General features: G+C 29.2%; 1 protein-coding gene across 1 annotated transcript; it reads left to right on the top strand.

The window, feature by feature from the left end:
• Positions 1 to 307: 307 nt before the first annotated feature.
• On the top strand, positions 308 to 13,017 carry LOC145640087 (metal transporter Nramp2-like). Its single transcript, XM_081691398.1, has 4 exons — positions 308 to 608; positions 8,160 to 8,475; positions 12,017 to 12,153; positions 12,250 to 13,017. The coding sequence occupies exons 1-4, from the start codon at positions 308 to 310 to the stop codon at positions 12,912 to 12,914; spliced, it is 1,419 nt and encodes a 472-aa protein (XP_081547524.1). The 3' UTR covers positions 12,915 to 13,017.
• Positions 13,018 to 15,282: the final 2,265 nt, after the last annotated feature.

The raw sequence follows: 15,282 nt of genomic DNA, 5'->3' as shown, positions 1-15,282 counted from the left end.
TACATATTAAAATATTATTGAATATTATTTCAAAAAAAAATATTACTGAATATACATGGAGATAAAATATTTTACCAACAAATTTTTATAATCCTACATTTTTTTTATGCATTAACCCAAACACTACATTTTGGGTGAATTTCTTAAAAATTTCTTAACAATCAGAACTTTAGGGGATCTTTTATCTTGTATCCTAAATTTTCTTCCACTAAAGTAAACCACAAATTAAATAGAAAACTCAAACAAACTTGCACATACCAAAAGAGGAAACAAACTTTTCATAGCAAAATGTTGCTCCCTTACCAATATGGATTCTCATTTTCCCCTTGAAAATCATAATGAAAACGATTATGAATCCTTTGAGGCAAATAAACTTTTACCTTCCAATGTCGCCTCTTCGTCCTCAACAATCTTTCAAGAATTTCTCAATAATTATTATGAAGAAGAAGAGAAAGATAGAGAAGTTACATCATATTTTACACAACAAGTATATGGTGTAATAGAAGTGGAACAATTTGATGATACTCAAACACCACCCTTTTCATGGAAGAAGCTATGGTTGTATACAGGGCCTGGCATTTTAATGAGTATTGCATTTTTGGATCCAGGTAATGAATAATGTATGTATGTTAATACCTACACTTTTAATTACTCGTTATTACAATCTTTAAATTAAACTAGTATTTAGCCCGTACGATGTCCATGTTAAATTTGTTGGTAAAATATATTTTTTATATAGACAAAACTTACGTTTAATTTCATTTAAACAAAATTTTAAAAAAAAAAAAAAAAAAAAAAAAACATACATTTAATTTCATGAAATCTACCACAGAAAAAAAAATATTATTATTTGCATTAATAGGTGTACATATCATCACAAATTGCATTAGGTAATTACAATATAATTTAAACAAAAAAAAAATCATTAAATTCATCAAAAATTTATTTACAAAGTATTAATTTTGCCGTTTTGTGATAGATTTTATGAAACTAAAGGTATGTTTCTCTGTAATTATTTTTTTATTATTTTTTTACAGATGTTTCTCTGTAATTTATTTGGTAATATATGTCAAAAAAATTATTTGATAAATTCATGAAAGCTATCACAAAAATTACAAAACTAATATTTTGAATAGACTATTACATAAAAACGAAAATCAACTCATCCATCAACCCCATTATCATTAAGAACTTAAAAAACACATAAAGGAATGGAAAAAGTTTAGAGAAATTAAAATGTAAAAAATGACTTAAAATATGAAATTAATATAAGGGGATGAACACTTGTAACTAACCTTTAAAAATTCATAAAGATTATAGGTAGGAGAAATAAAGATGATTGATCAAGTAACATTTAATAATTGGAAATTAATTTATTTGTAAATATTAAATAGAGAAACTTCAGGGGAATAGCGTCATTTGGGATATGATAATGATCGAAAGCATTGTTAGTGTCATTTGGGAAATTAATTGATATGAAAGCATTATTGGAAGTAGGAAAACTACCCTAAAAAATAAAAATAAATAAATAATCCTATGTGGCACTCTATATGGCCTTTAAATTTTCCTATGATTGAATATTAGTATAGATATTGCCTCATACAGGTATATGTTAATTTTGATGATTGCGTTATATAAGCCCTTTAGTTAACATATACCAACATAACTAGTGAGAGTGATGATATTAAAAAGTAGAATGATAATTGTTTTTTTCCTGACAACCACAAATCATATGCTTTAACAAATGTGGTGTGTATAATCCCTTCAATTTTTGTTTGTCCCAATAGGAATGTTAATAGATTCGAATAGAAATGAAATTTTGCATATTAACGGTTGCTCTATACTCTAAGACAAATTTTGCATATCACATATTGGCTGGCTTTTTTATTGGCTTTTTCTTTTGGTCAAACAATCATAATACATGTTTGGAAAATGGCTTTTTAGCTAGCCGAAAAGCCAGCTTTTTCGCCAAAAACAAAAAGCTAGTCTTACTAGCCTTTTGGTTTTGACTTTAAGCTTTTCATTAAACAAATTACTCCCTCCATCCCTAAATTATATTCTTACATTTCTCAATTATGTGAGGAATAAATGCTAGAACTAGGAATGTAATTTAAGGAACTTATTACAACAAGTCCAAAAACAACTTCACCGGAACAATAAAATCCAAAAGCCAAAAGGTGCTTGCTATGTATGAGGAATCATTGGACACAAAGCATACCAATGCAACCGAAGGCATGGAGCAAAGAAAGATGACCACACCTCCCAAGCCAATGTTGTTGAAAAGGAAGAAATCATTGCGGCAGTGGTGGAGGAATCCAACTTGGTCAAGAACAAAGTGTGGACTAACCTTGAAACTCTAAGATTAATCCAAGACCCTCACATCACATACATCACTCCAAATAAAGCCGAAGTTGAAAATCAATTGGACCTTAAAATCAAAAGAGTTAGAACCGATAAAGGTGGTGAATATGGAAAAGATTTTTTAAAAGATTTTAACCAAATTTTTGTAAATATTATTAATTTCAATGATGTGGTGTGGATTCCTAAAATTTTAATAGCCCTTATATTTGATATTAACTTATGCCCAATATAAAGTAAATATTAATATTAACTTATGCCCAATATAAAGTAAATATTAATAATTTTCTCAATAATTACGTCAAAGTATACCTAGGAATCATACATGAATAAACTTTGGTAGATGAATTAGGAGATCAATACTTAATCATCGAGGGGCATATCCAATGAACACACAATCAAAAGTTTTAGTAACATGTAATGTATCATGTGGCTTAAGTCCGATTCCCCTCGATGATTCACCAACTTGTTTTCTTGCTAATCCTTTCGTCAAAGGATCCGCCAAGTTCCTTAAATTAATAATTAGTAACAATTAATAGCTAATAATTGATAATTAGTGATTAGAAAGTATTAATCATTAATTAGTAATTATTAAAAAAAATTAATCAGTTAGTAATTAGTAATTAATTATTAATAATTAGTAATTAATGATAATATTTAATATCAATAATTAATAATTAGCATTTATTAATTAATAATTAAAAATTAGCATTTATTAATTAATAATTTAAAATTAAAAATTAAGATTTAATAATTAATAAATAATATATAATAGTTAATTATTAATTATTAATAATTAAAATTAATGATTAATAATTAAAATTAATGATTAATAATTAGTAGTCTATAATTAATAATTAGTTATAATTAGCACTTAATATTTAATAGTTATAATAGTAACTTAATAACTAATAGTTAGTAATTAACAATAAAAATTAGTAATAAATAATTAATAATTAGTTTTTTATACTTAATATCTAGTATTTACTACGGAGTAATAATTAATAATTAATACGGAGTAGTTAGTATTTAGTATTAGTAATTAATAATTAAAAATTAGTAACTAGTAATTAGTAATTAATAATTCTAATAATAAATGAATAAGAACACATAATTATGTCCTTTAAGATCATTTTGCATAGTTACAGCCAACAGCTTACAGCTAATTTTACCAAACATATTTACATACAACAAATGATTAAACAACCAATACTAACAGTCAGTCAAACAAGCCAAGTTAAACAACCAGCAGGCTGCAACCAACAGCCAACAACTAGTTGCCAAACAAGGCCATTATGTAAGGCATTGTTAGGTTCATCTCATTTTTTTCCTAAACTAGTCTTAAACTCGTGCAATGCATGGCGGTTTAATGTATTATAATAATTGTTTTTGTATTTGTATTTTTGCCTAGTATTTCAATTTCGTTAAGAATAGTAGAATTTTTTTTATAGTAGTGTTAAATTCAAAAACCCCCGGTTGCGAAATGAAACTAAACCAAAATTCTAAAACACCCATTGGCTGCAAAATGAAACAAATTAAAATCATATGCAATTATACTTATATGAGAAATGTTTGTTTCATATGGTTATCGAATTTAATTGAACATCTATTTTCTAATAATATTTACAACCCTTTAAATCCATAAGCTTTAAATCCATTAAAATGTCAAATACTTCTATAGATATTTAAATTCAATTTATATTAACAAAACTTATTAAAAACTAGGAAAGTTGTTAAAATCATCTTATAAAATCCAAATTTTGTTGAAAACCATCTTATAATTTTTTTTTTTTTTTTGTCAAAGCACACCCGTTTTAAAATTATTTTGTCAAAGCACACCTGTTTAAAAATTTTTTTGTTAAGTCCCACCATTCCCTCGGATTTCGACGAATTACTTACATTTCTAGCGTTGACTAACATGTGCACCTCACATAACCCACTCAAACCCACTTTTCTTTTATTTTTTCCCCATTCCCTCCTTTTGTTCCCCTCTTCGTCACTCTTCTTCATCATAATTTTGTTTTTATAGCCTTTTATACAATTGCATGGAAATGTAAGTGACTAAGGGGGAAAGAATGGAGGGAAAGGGGGAAATAATAGAAAAGTGGGGTTTAATGAATAAATGGGTCATATGACGTGCACATGCTAATCAACATTGGAAATGTCAATCAATAGCCTAAATCCGAAAAGTGGTGGGATTCAACAAAAAAAAAAAAAAAAAAATTAAAAGAAGTGTGCCTTGACAAAAAAAAAAAAAAAAAAAAAAAAAAAAAAAAAAAAAAAAAAATTATAAGATGGTTTTCAACAAAATTTGGTTTTTATAAGATGGTTTTCAACAAATTTTTCTAAAAACTAATCAAAATTCTCATAACCATAAATTCATACGTCCTATATGAAGCATCAAATTACAAGTTACTGATTAACCATAGTTTTTAAATTGGCTTTATTAATGAAGATGTTTGACATAAAAAAAAATGCAATATAAACCCCAAAAATCCAACAGTAAGCAAATTGTAACAAATTAATAATAATAATAAAAATAAAACCAATGATAATTGATTATATTTCAAAATGTAATATAAATTAATTGATAAGTGAACTAAAACATTAAAAAATGTGGAACTTTCAATAGCGGTACGTAAAATACTTGAATGAAGGAATCCATTTTAACATAAAATATAATTTGTTGAACATAATAATTCCATCCGAAAGTACGATTAATACTGCATACAAAATTATCCATTAAAAAAGTATAAGTATAGTAAGTGATGCCCACAAATTAAATCTTCAATGCAACAATGACATTTGTCAATCATACTACCTCCGTTACATATTATTTGCAACGATTAGACATTTTTCCTTTTTACTTTATGTCAAATCGTTGCAAATAATATGTAACGGAGGTAATATATTTTAAAGACCCAAACTTAAACCATCAAATTTGTCTGATTCAACCATATAATTTGTACCTAAATTGCAATTTGAGAAATCATATAACAACGACAGCAAAGAACTTAACCTTTATCTTGACAAATACTCCCTCCGTCCTAAATTACTCGCAACGTTTTGACTTTTTGCACATTCACACATCTCACTTTAACTATGTTTTTTAGCTATTATTTGAAAGCCAATATAATCATGTACTCGTAATATGTTCTTAGGTCTATTGTAATGTATAATTTCTTAATATAAAATTTTTATGGCTTATATTAGTATATAATTAAAGATATTAATGGTCAAACATGTGCATCGACAAGCGTGTCCAGTCAAAATGTTGCAAGTAAACTGGGAGTAAGTTTAATAGGAACTTTGTCGCAAGTGCTTTCTGAAACTAAGAAGTCGTCTTAGCCACTTTGCAAGGAATAATAGTTTAAGATGTATCACGTGGTTTGATCAAAATTATAGAATTATTGAAGAGAAAGAGAGAAGAGGGGAAAAAGGCAAGTGGGAATGAAAGAGTTTTCCAAACTGGAAAATGAGGTTTTTTTTTTTTTGTTTGGAATAGAAATTGAAAATCGATACTATGTACTACTACTAAAAAAATACTGTAAAAAAGAAACTGAAAAAAGGTAGTTATGTCTATTTTAAAAAAGGATTTCAATTTTTTTTAAGAAATAGAATTTTAAGATAAAAAGCCACGAGGCACTCTAGATTTCTTGTAAATGTTCCTGTTTCAAAATATATAGATGTGTAAAAAAAATTAAACAAAATTGTACTCCCTCCATCCCCGAAAGAACGACCCATTTGGGTTGATTTTGCGGGTATTAAGAAAATAAAAAAGGTAGTAGTAAAAATATATTGGAAAATGAAATTCACATGGGGTTTGCAAAAAAGTAGAGAGAGAAAGTCATAAAAATATATGGAAAAAACAAAATTTACATGAGTAAGCTAACTTTGCACAATTATTATTGCAAATTGGAGAATATTTTAATGCAAATGGGTAGATCATTTTGGAACTAAAATTAGGTCAAAAGGGTCGACGAGGGGAGTAATATTTATCTTGAGATACTTGAAACTAATATTGCATCGAAAAATATGCAAAGAACAAGTGGGACAACAAAAAATAATATATAGAGTATAAAGTTGAACAATTTAATGCAATAACATACCGAATATAAATTAAAGTAGCTTTTCACGTTAAAGCTAAGGGGTTAAGCTAAAATACGAGTAAAGGTAAAATACAGTCTCTAATCTTTTGTATTTGTGCACTTTTAGTCCCCCATGTTTTGTATGTGCACTTTTGGTCTCTCAATCACCTTGAGTGGTGTTTTTGACCAAATAGTTTAGGGACTTTGCCTAGTCAACAATAGTTTAGGGACTTTAATTTATTATTTTTCATATTTTTTTTTTCATCAACAATAATTTAAAAAGCAAAAAAAAAAAAAAAAAGAGAGAGAGAGAGAAGACTACACATACAATTGTTGTAATTGTTGACTGTATTTGATTGGTTTGCATTTTGAGGTCCACTTTTCCCATTTAGTTTCTTCCTATTTTTTACTCTTATTTTTTTCCTCCCTTTTGGTGTGGCATGCATATAATGGTATTGTCAACCATTGTATGTGTAGCATCACTGACGAAAAAAAAAACCAATAATATTTAGTTATGATGTTATAAATTAAATTAAAAATGTATATAAAAAAAAAAAAAAAAAAAAAAAAAAAAAAAAAAAACCACCCCTAAAACCAGTAACCACCACAACCTCACAACCCCACCGCAACCCAACCGCACTCCCCCACCGACGAACACCACTGCAACCCTTCCACGATCCCCCAGCCCCACCGAAACTACACTCATAAATCCCGGCCCTACCTATTACCCATTGAAAGTTTGAAACCACCGTCAACCCACCTGCGTAAAATCTTTAAATTACTAGCTGCAATCCAATCGAAAAATGACGCACATGCACTTTGAGAATTCAATTGATGGCAAGAACACAAGAATTCTTTAACCAAGAAGGGAAATTGGAAGAAAAAGATATACCCTTTTCATTTTGCTTGGATTTCTTACAAAGTGAGCAAATAACCATTTCAAATCTCCCCAAAATACCGCGGCCCGACCCACATAAAATTTGCTACATTTTGGTTGAATTTGCTGAGAATTTCATATCTTAACAATGGAGGCGACCTTTGGTAAAATGGCTGGACCTTACAATAGAAATGAACTTGTAAGGATTCAACATGATGATACTGACAGTGGGGTGAGTTTTCTTAGTCAAAATTAATCTTGATTTGATCTGTTTGAGACTTTGCATCTTTTTAATTTTTAATAATTATACTTTAATTTAGATTTACATTTCTATTCTTATTAAGTTATTGATTGAATCAGTGGTTTGTTATGTTTTGATTATTGTAGGTTGTGACTTTTGAGTTGTTTATTAATGATTTTAATTAGAATTTTTTTTTATTTTTTTAGAAATTAATAATTCTGATTAGTTGATACTTGATGTAATAGTGACTTTATGATTTTCGAAATTGAGACTAATCAGTGTTTTAATTTTGAGGAATGATACTGTAATAATTTACTTTTATAATTATAATTGAATTAGTGAACTAACTGAGTTGTTGAGCTAGACTTTATTCAATAAACCAAAAAATTAATTGAGCTTTCTAAATAACTAATTGATGACTCATTGTTCCTAAACATCATTATCTAGGTACTGTATTTTATCGAAATACTAAAGTATATACTAAAACTAATATGACTAAATAAGTAAAGAATTTATACTCTCCCTCCATTATTAAATAAAAATATTTGCAATTACCTATACTTTAGTGACTTACTATTTTTTGCCTTTTTAATAGGAAATATAGAAGGTGATCTACAAGCAGGTGCAATAGCAGGTTACTCACTGCTTTGGTTGCTATTATGGTCAACAATAATGGGACTTTTGATTCAACTTCTATCCGCAAGAGTTGGAGTTGCGACAGGCAAGCACTTAGCCGAGTTATGTAGGGAGGAGTACCCTCCATGGGCCAGGATTTTACTATGGGTTATGGCAGAGGTAGCGGTTATCGCTGCCGATATCCAGGAGGTTGTTGGTACAGCTATAGCCATTCAAATATTAACTAATGGTGTTTTGCCTCTTTGGGCTAGTGTTGTCATTACTGCAGCTGATTGGTAAGCTTCTATCTTGGACCTTTTATATTTTAGTCGTAATTTGTTTTATTCTTTGCTTAAATAATCTATAAGGACAATATAAACGCTAATTATGGGATCGGAATAGGGAATTTGAATGTGTGAACTTTATAGGGCATGACTACATTAATTTCTACAATTTTATTTGTTTATGCGTTTATTATAACATCCTTTACTAGACACAATCTTTTACTCCGTATAAGGTAAGTGGATAACCCACCAAAAACTAGTACTCTCTCTAGTTTTTAAGTGTCCCACTTCATTTTGTAGAACCTTTTATTTCCCTTTTTGATAAATCTACTCGCTGGATCACTAAAATCCATACATTTGATTCATGAGAGAACAACAACAAAGAGAAAGAAAGCTAGGTTTATTTCGGTTCATGGGTTATCCAACACTACATTACTAAGTCTATATGTGTGAGATGTATCCATGTAAAATCATATATATCAACTTATTCTTATAAACAAGTTATGTATTCCTTATGTTTCTAAATACTCAAGAGTCACGACCAATTGGCTTTAACCCTATTATTGAATTGTATGTTGTTAGAATAATATCAATGTATGTTTTTAAGTAACAATTTTTCATATTTGTTAATAATACTAACAAATATTTAAGATCAAAATGTATTGTACATGTACCAACTAAATGGTTACATATATTGAAAAATAAATGGAGTATAATTTTTAATGTGTGTACACCAACAAAATCAATGGATTGAACAAGAGTTAAATAAGTAAAGCATTAAAATCAATTGAAAATTCGAAAGCATGATGCCCCTTGAAAAAGCACGTAGGTTATAATGATAACATGGAGTTTAATATTAAATATATAACATGCCGATGTTATACAAATTTAGGTAATAAACCAAACAAATTTGAGTGATTTTAGGTGGTAACTAGTTAGTGTCCGTGATGCTTATGGTCATTACAAGTTATTAGCTAATTGATATGAAAATTCAATATATCTAATTTGATATTAAAATTAGTTAAAAAAGATTTAAGATCAATATATAAATGCGCATATATTGTTTGACAAAAAGTTAAAGGCTGGTCATCGCCTTGATGATTTAGGGCCTGTTCATATTTACTGAGCTGAACTGGGCTGAATTGAACTGATTGGAGTTGAACTAAACTGAAGTGAACTGAACTGATTGGAACTGAACTGAACTGAACTGAACTAAGCTGAAATGAATATTTTATGAGAGAGGGAAATTAAGAGCTGAATTGAACTGACTGATTAGAGCTGAACTGAACTGAACTAAACTGATTGGAGCTGAACTGAGCTGAGTTGAACTGAACTGAACTGAAAATAAGTAAATATGAACAGGCCCTTAATTAGTGTTTGCTAATGGTGAAAAGTGTTTTAAAATCTATACATATATGCCTAAAAAATGAAAAAGCTTGTGAGAATTAAAAATAGTACAACAATAATATCATTTGGAATAGTTTAATATATTAAATAAAATTACTTTGAAAACCCACCGAAACATTCTTGTTTACAAAATTAAAAAAAAAAAATTACCATACTTTTGTTTTAAAAAAAAAAAGAAAGAAAGCAAGAAAAAAGAGATTAAGATTTTGGTGTTTAGATATAAAATACTAATTCTTTCATATGTTTCACTTGTAATAATTCTTTCATATGTTTCACTTGTAATTATATATATATATATATATATATATATATATATATATATATATATATATATATATATATATATATATATATATATATATATATATATATATATATATATATATATATATATAGGGGAGGGATCTGGTGAGAATAGGTCCATATGTGAGAATTCATACTTATATGAGAACTGATTTAAAATTTAGAACATGCGAGTAAAAATTTAGAACATGTGACTCAAATTAAAATTCTGAACATATGAGTAATAAATTAGAACATTTGTGTGAGTAATATGTTTAGAACATCTGATTTTAGAATTAGAACAAGTGATTAAAAATTTAAAAAATTTGCTTTATGAAATTTTAAACATATGAGTAAAATTTAGAACATCTGACTTAAGATTATGAACATGTGATTAAAAATTTAGAACAAACGAATATAGAAAGTGTGAGTAAAGAATTTAGAACATACGTGTAAAAAAAATAGAACATACGTTTTAAAATCTGGAACATATAATTAAAAATCTTAGAACACACGTTTTAAAATTTAGAACATATAAGTTAAAATTTTGGAACAAGTTATTTAAAATTTATGACATCAAACTTAACTAATTTATGGTTTGTGCCCCGTGCGATGCCTGAGTTGTTTATCGAAGTTTAAATAATTTTTTTTTTTATCTAAAATACATTTGCTATTTGAATTTTTGTACTCATGGATTAATAATCACTTGTCCGTTTATGATTATCAATGATGTACAAACAAAAAGAACGATCATCTAAAGGCTAAAGTTGTGATCTCTTTTCATTTTCTCCGAATATCTAAGAAAAGGTCGGTTGCATGTTTAGACTTAAGAGAATGATTATATGTAGAATTTTGGTATTTTATTGAAAATAAAATTCTAAATCAAAAGTTTTATTGAAAATAAAACTCTAAAGTAACATTTTTATCCTAATAATCTATCCAAATTTTATTGAAAATAAAATTCTAAAATAACTTTTTTATTCTACGGAATCTATCCAACTTTTTTTTAATCCTATTCTATGAACAATATATTCTAATAAATCATACGTGTAATTTTAATATTTAATTGTCGCCTACGTGGCGTGACACTTGGCGAAAAATTAGGACGCCAAGTGTCGCTATATATATATATATTTTTTGAATAGCAAAAATATTTCATTAATTAAAAGTCATACGACATTTACAATAGAGATTCGACGTTAACAAATACATAAGATATTGAATCAAATAGAATTTTCCTTCATAAAAACTACGATTGTCAAGTAAATCTTGCACTGCGGAGCATTTCCTGCTTATATCGCTGAAAATTACAGTCTTGTTGGAGAGACAATCTAACGATCCTTTGTAGCCGTGAGGATGTTTTCCTTCTGATTCACCAACGAAATAATTTTACGACAATCCATTAGATCTGCTACCATGGATTCAAAACTAAGAAATTTCTCTCTCGAAAAGAGGAGATAAACCTTGTCTTTCGAAGGAGGTCGAAAAACCCTTGTCTTTCGAAGGAGATCGGAAACCCTTTCTTTCGAGGGAGAAAAGTTCCTCCCAAAAGGAGGAAACATTATTATAAACCTAAAAAAACAATAAAGAAACAATGATTGGGGCTTTCTACCGATTAAAATCGATGGAAGCTCCTTCAACATTCAACAATGGAGACTAGGGTTTTGGTGAGAGAAAGGAGGAGAGAGAAAGGATTGTAATTATATATGTTCATACAAAAAGATGTAGATTTAAAAATTTGAAACTATAGAATGGGCTATTTTAAAGGTTTGGCTTGTGGGAAATGGTATCAATGGTAGTCCAGTTTTACAGGCATCGTGTCTAAATTTTAATTATATGCATTTTTTCTTTTTTGGACAAGCAGCTTTGTGTTTTTGTTTCTTGAGAGTTATGGAGTAAGAAAAATGGAAGCAGCTTTTGCAATCATGGTAATGACAATGGCTATCTCGTTCGCGTATATGTTTGTTGATGCTAAACCAAGTGGAAAGGAGCTTCTAGTAGGTAACAATTTATTAGCAATATTAGCTTTAATTCATGCATGACCTAAGTTTGTTAGTTTATTATTATATAACATGGTCATGATATTAATGGATTTAGGTGTGTTGGTACCAAAACTTAACTCCAAGACAATTCAACAAGCAGTAGGTATATTTGGATGCATCATCACCCCGCACAACATATATTTACATTCCGCTCTCGTTCAATCGAGGAAGGTAGATGTAAAAAAATTTGGCCAAGTTCAAGAGGCAATCAATTACTATTCCATTGAATCATCAATGGCACTTCTCGTCTCCTTCGTGATAAACCTTTTTGTTATGACTGTTTTTGCCAAGGGATTTTATGGAACAAAGAATGCTTCTAGTGTAGGCCTTGAAAATGCAGGGCGATACCTTGAGGAGAAGTATGGAGGTGGTCTTCTTCCTATTCTTTATATCTGGGGTATCGGGTTGTTAGCAGCCGGACAAAGTAGCACCATAACTGGAACATATGCTAGACAATTTATTATGGGAGGTTTTCTTAATATTCAGCTAAATGAATGGCTTAGAGCAGTCATAACAAGAAGTTTTGCTATAGTGCCTACGATGATTTTAGCTATTATATTTGATAGATCGGATGGGGCAATGGATATTATGAATGAATGGCTTAATGTGCTCCAATCAATTCAAATTCCTTTCTCTCTAATACCCCTTTTTACTATGGTGTCAAAGGAGGAGGTGATGGAAGTTTTTAAGATAGGACCTACACTTGAGGTTTGTACTTGAAATATATGTTCGATGTTTCATATGTGCTAATATGTTTATTCAAGAATCATGTCTAATGTTATTTTAGGTCTAATTTTGCTTATATTTTATTGCAGAAGGTGGCATGGACAGTATTGGCAGTGGTAATGATGATTAACATCTATGTTTTATTGGACTTTTTCATTAACAATATCGACGACCTATTACTTGGGGTTCTATTCTGCATTTTATCAGCGGCATATATGGGATTTATCATATATCTTATTTCTCGATATGGTTTCTTTCCAATAACTTTGCATAGGAGGTTATTTGAAAGATTTTCTTACACTTCTAGAATTGAAAGCGCGAGAACACCTCAATTTCAAGAATTATGAAATTTAATCTTAGAGTACCCAACTAAAGAGAATTTAGGGATTCACTATCATATCATCACAAACAATTCTATTGTTTTTGTTGAGATAAATAAGTTGGCATTTTGACTTCAACAATCATGAAAGAGATTGCTCACAAAAAGAGGTGAATAGTTATTGAAGGTCGAATTTTGCAGAAAATTCTTGCTCACTATTGCTTAACAAGCTGCAATGGGGTGCTTCATCCGATTTGAATCTTATATTAGAGAAGTATATTGAACTATATTTTTTTAAAAAAAATTAATTTTGTATCGAGTTGAATTGTGCTGTGTATTAGGTCATTAGTAATTTTTTTTTTAATTTTAATTTTCTCCATATGAAGTACATACAACCTAACCTATGCATTACAAATCATTCAAATGTCTTTCATTCCCTTACAGCAACGAACCAAATTGTAGGAATTATATTCAAAGATGAACGACTAGAACATACACGTAGAACCTTGATAAGACATCATCAAGCCCGACCTAAGCTACCAAAGATAAAAATATAATAACTTTGTCTCTTCAGTGGGTAGAAAGGACAAATAAGGATCGGTCCCACAAAGACAAAGGAGAGCACCTACAAATGTCAAGTTGTCAACTTATGATAAGATAAGTCAAGGTTTGTTTTTTTTTTTTTTTTTTTTTTTTTTTTTTTTTTTTTTAAAAAAAAAAAAAAAGTTTAAAGTTATAGAGATAAACTACATACAAATCAATAATAAAAATAATCTTAGGAATCAAGTCATTTACAAACTACAATTATACATATAAAAAGACATGGATACTTAATTACTTATACTTTCTCGAGCTAGAATGGATGACTTGAATCATGAGCTACATCCTATTATAATGGTTATAAAACATAATCTTAAGTATTAAAGCATATTCACAATACACTAAGATTCCATTGACTAGAAATTCCTATTCTCATGGCCTTTAAATAAGCGTTAGGGAGCTACAATCCAATTTTATCTCTCGGTCCTTGGTTAAGGAGAGTAATAATTTAGCTTAATAGTGATCAATCATATATAGGAGATAAAATAAAAGCCCGTTAAACTCAATTAATGAACACCCTACATTAGCAAAATCAACACATTTCCGTTGATTCTCATTCCAATACTAACTTGATTATCGAAGACGACGAAACTCCGAACAACCGGAGCTTTTCATTATCTTGTATGTATAGCGCATCCGATGGGCTATATTCAGTGTTCTAAGTTTCGCGCAGGACATCCTGAAAACTCCAAAACAAGCTTTGTTTTCGAAGGCCGCCATAACTTTCTCATTACTCGTCGAAAAAAAAATGTGACCAGTCGCTTGAAAGCTTTTGAGATGAAATTTAATCTCCCATTTGAATAACTTCAAAATGTTGATTAGAAAAAAAGATATAGTCAGTTAAAGTAGACCCTTGTGCAAAAGTCCTTTCAAATGCTCTTATTTCACACAAAGACATTCTTTCATAGCTCCGTTAAGCCGTGCTTGCCTCTTTCCTTGTCCTTACGTGCTTAATCACTGCATAGACTTCATAGGTGCAAGCCAATAAGTGCTAAGATGCATCAAAAGCACAAACAAAACCCATGGAGCATGAGATACATAAAAATGCATAAAAGTAGAGTAATTAGTGAACTAAAACATCGATTTATCACATTATCATGACCTAAAACCACACTAAAATCATACTATACTAAATAACAAGCTATCAAAAGGATGTCAATAGGTATGACTCACCGCGGAGTCACTCAAGACACCGACTTAGATATTCTTAATTTTATTCCTTTAGGCCTTAGTAGTATTTTGGGAAGGATGTTAGGGATGTGGCCTTCCCACGCCTAGTACCTTCGTAGTTGTGTTTTTCTTTCTCGTTTTTTTTTTTTTTTGCTGAATGTAGTTTGTTTATTTTCTTTCTCTTGGCTTGGCCTCATTTGAATAAAAAAAAAATGTGTTAATAGGTATGGCTATGCCACATTTAATTGTTTTGTTTTGTTTAAATTTGACCCT

The sequence above is a fragment of the Chenopodium album genome, chromosome 7, assembly GCF_948465745.1.
Source record: "Chenopodium album chromosome 7, dcCheAlbu1.1, whole genome shotgun sequence".
NCBI lineage: Eukaryota > Viridiplantae > Streptophyta > Magnoliopsida > Caryophyllales > Amaranthaceae > Chenopodium > Chenopodium album.
The sequence above is the reverse complement of the archived record's forward strand: the minus strand, read 5'-3'. Positions and strand labels throughout refer to the sequence as shown.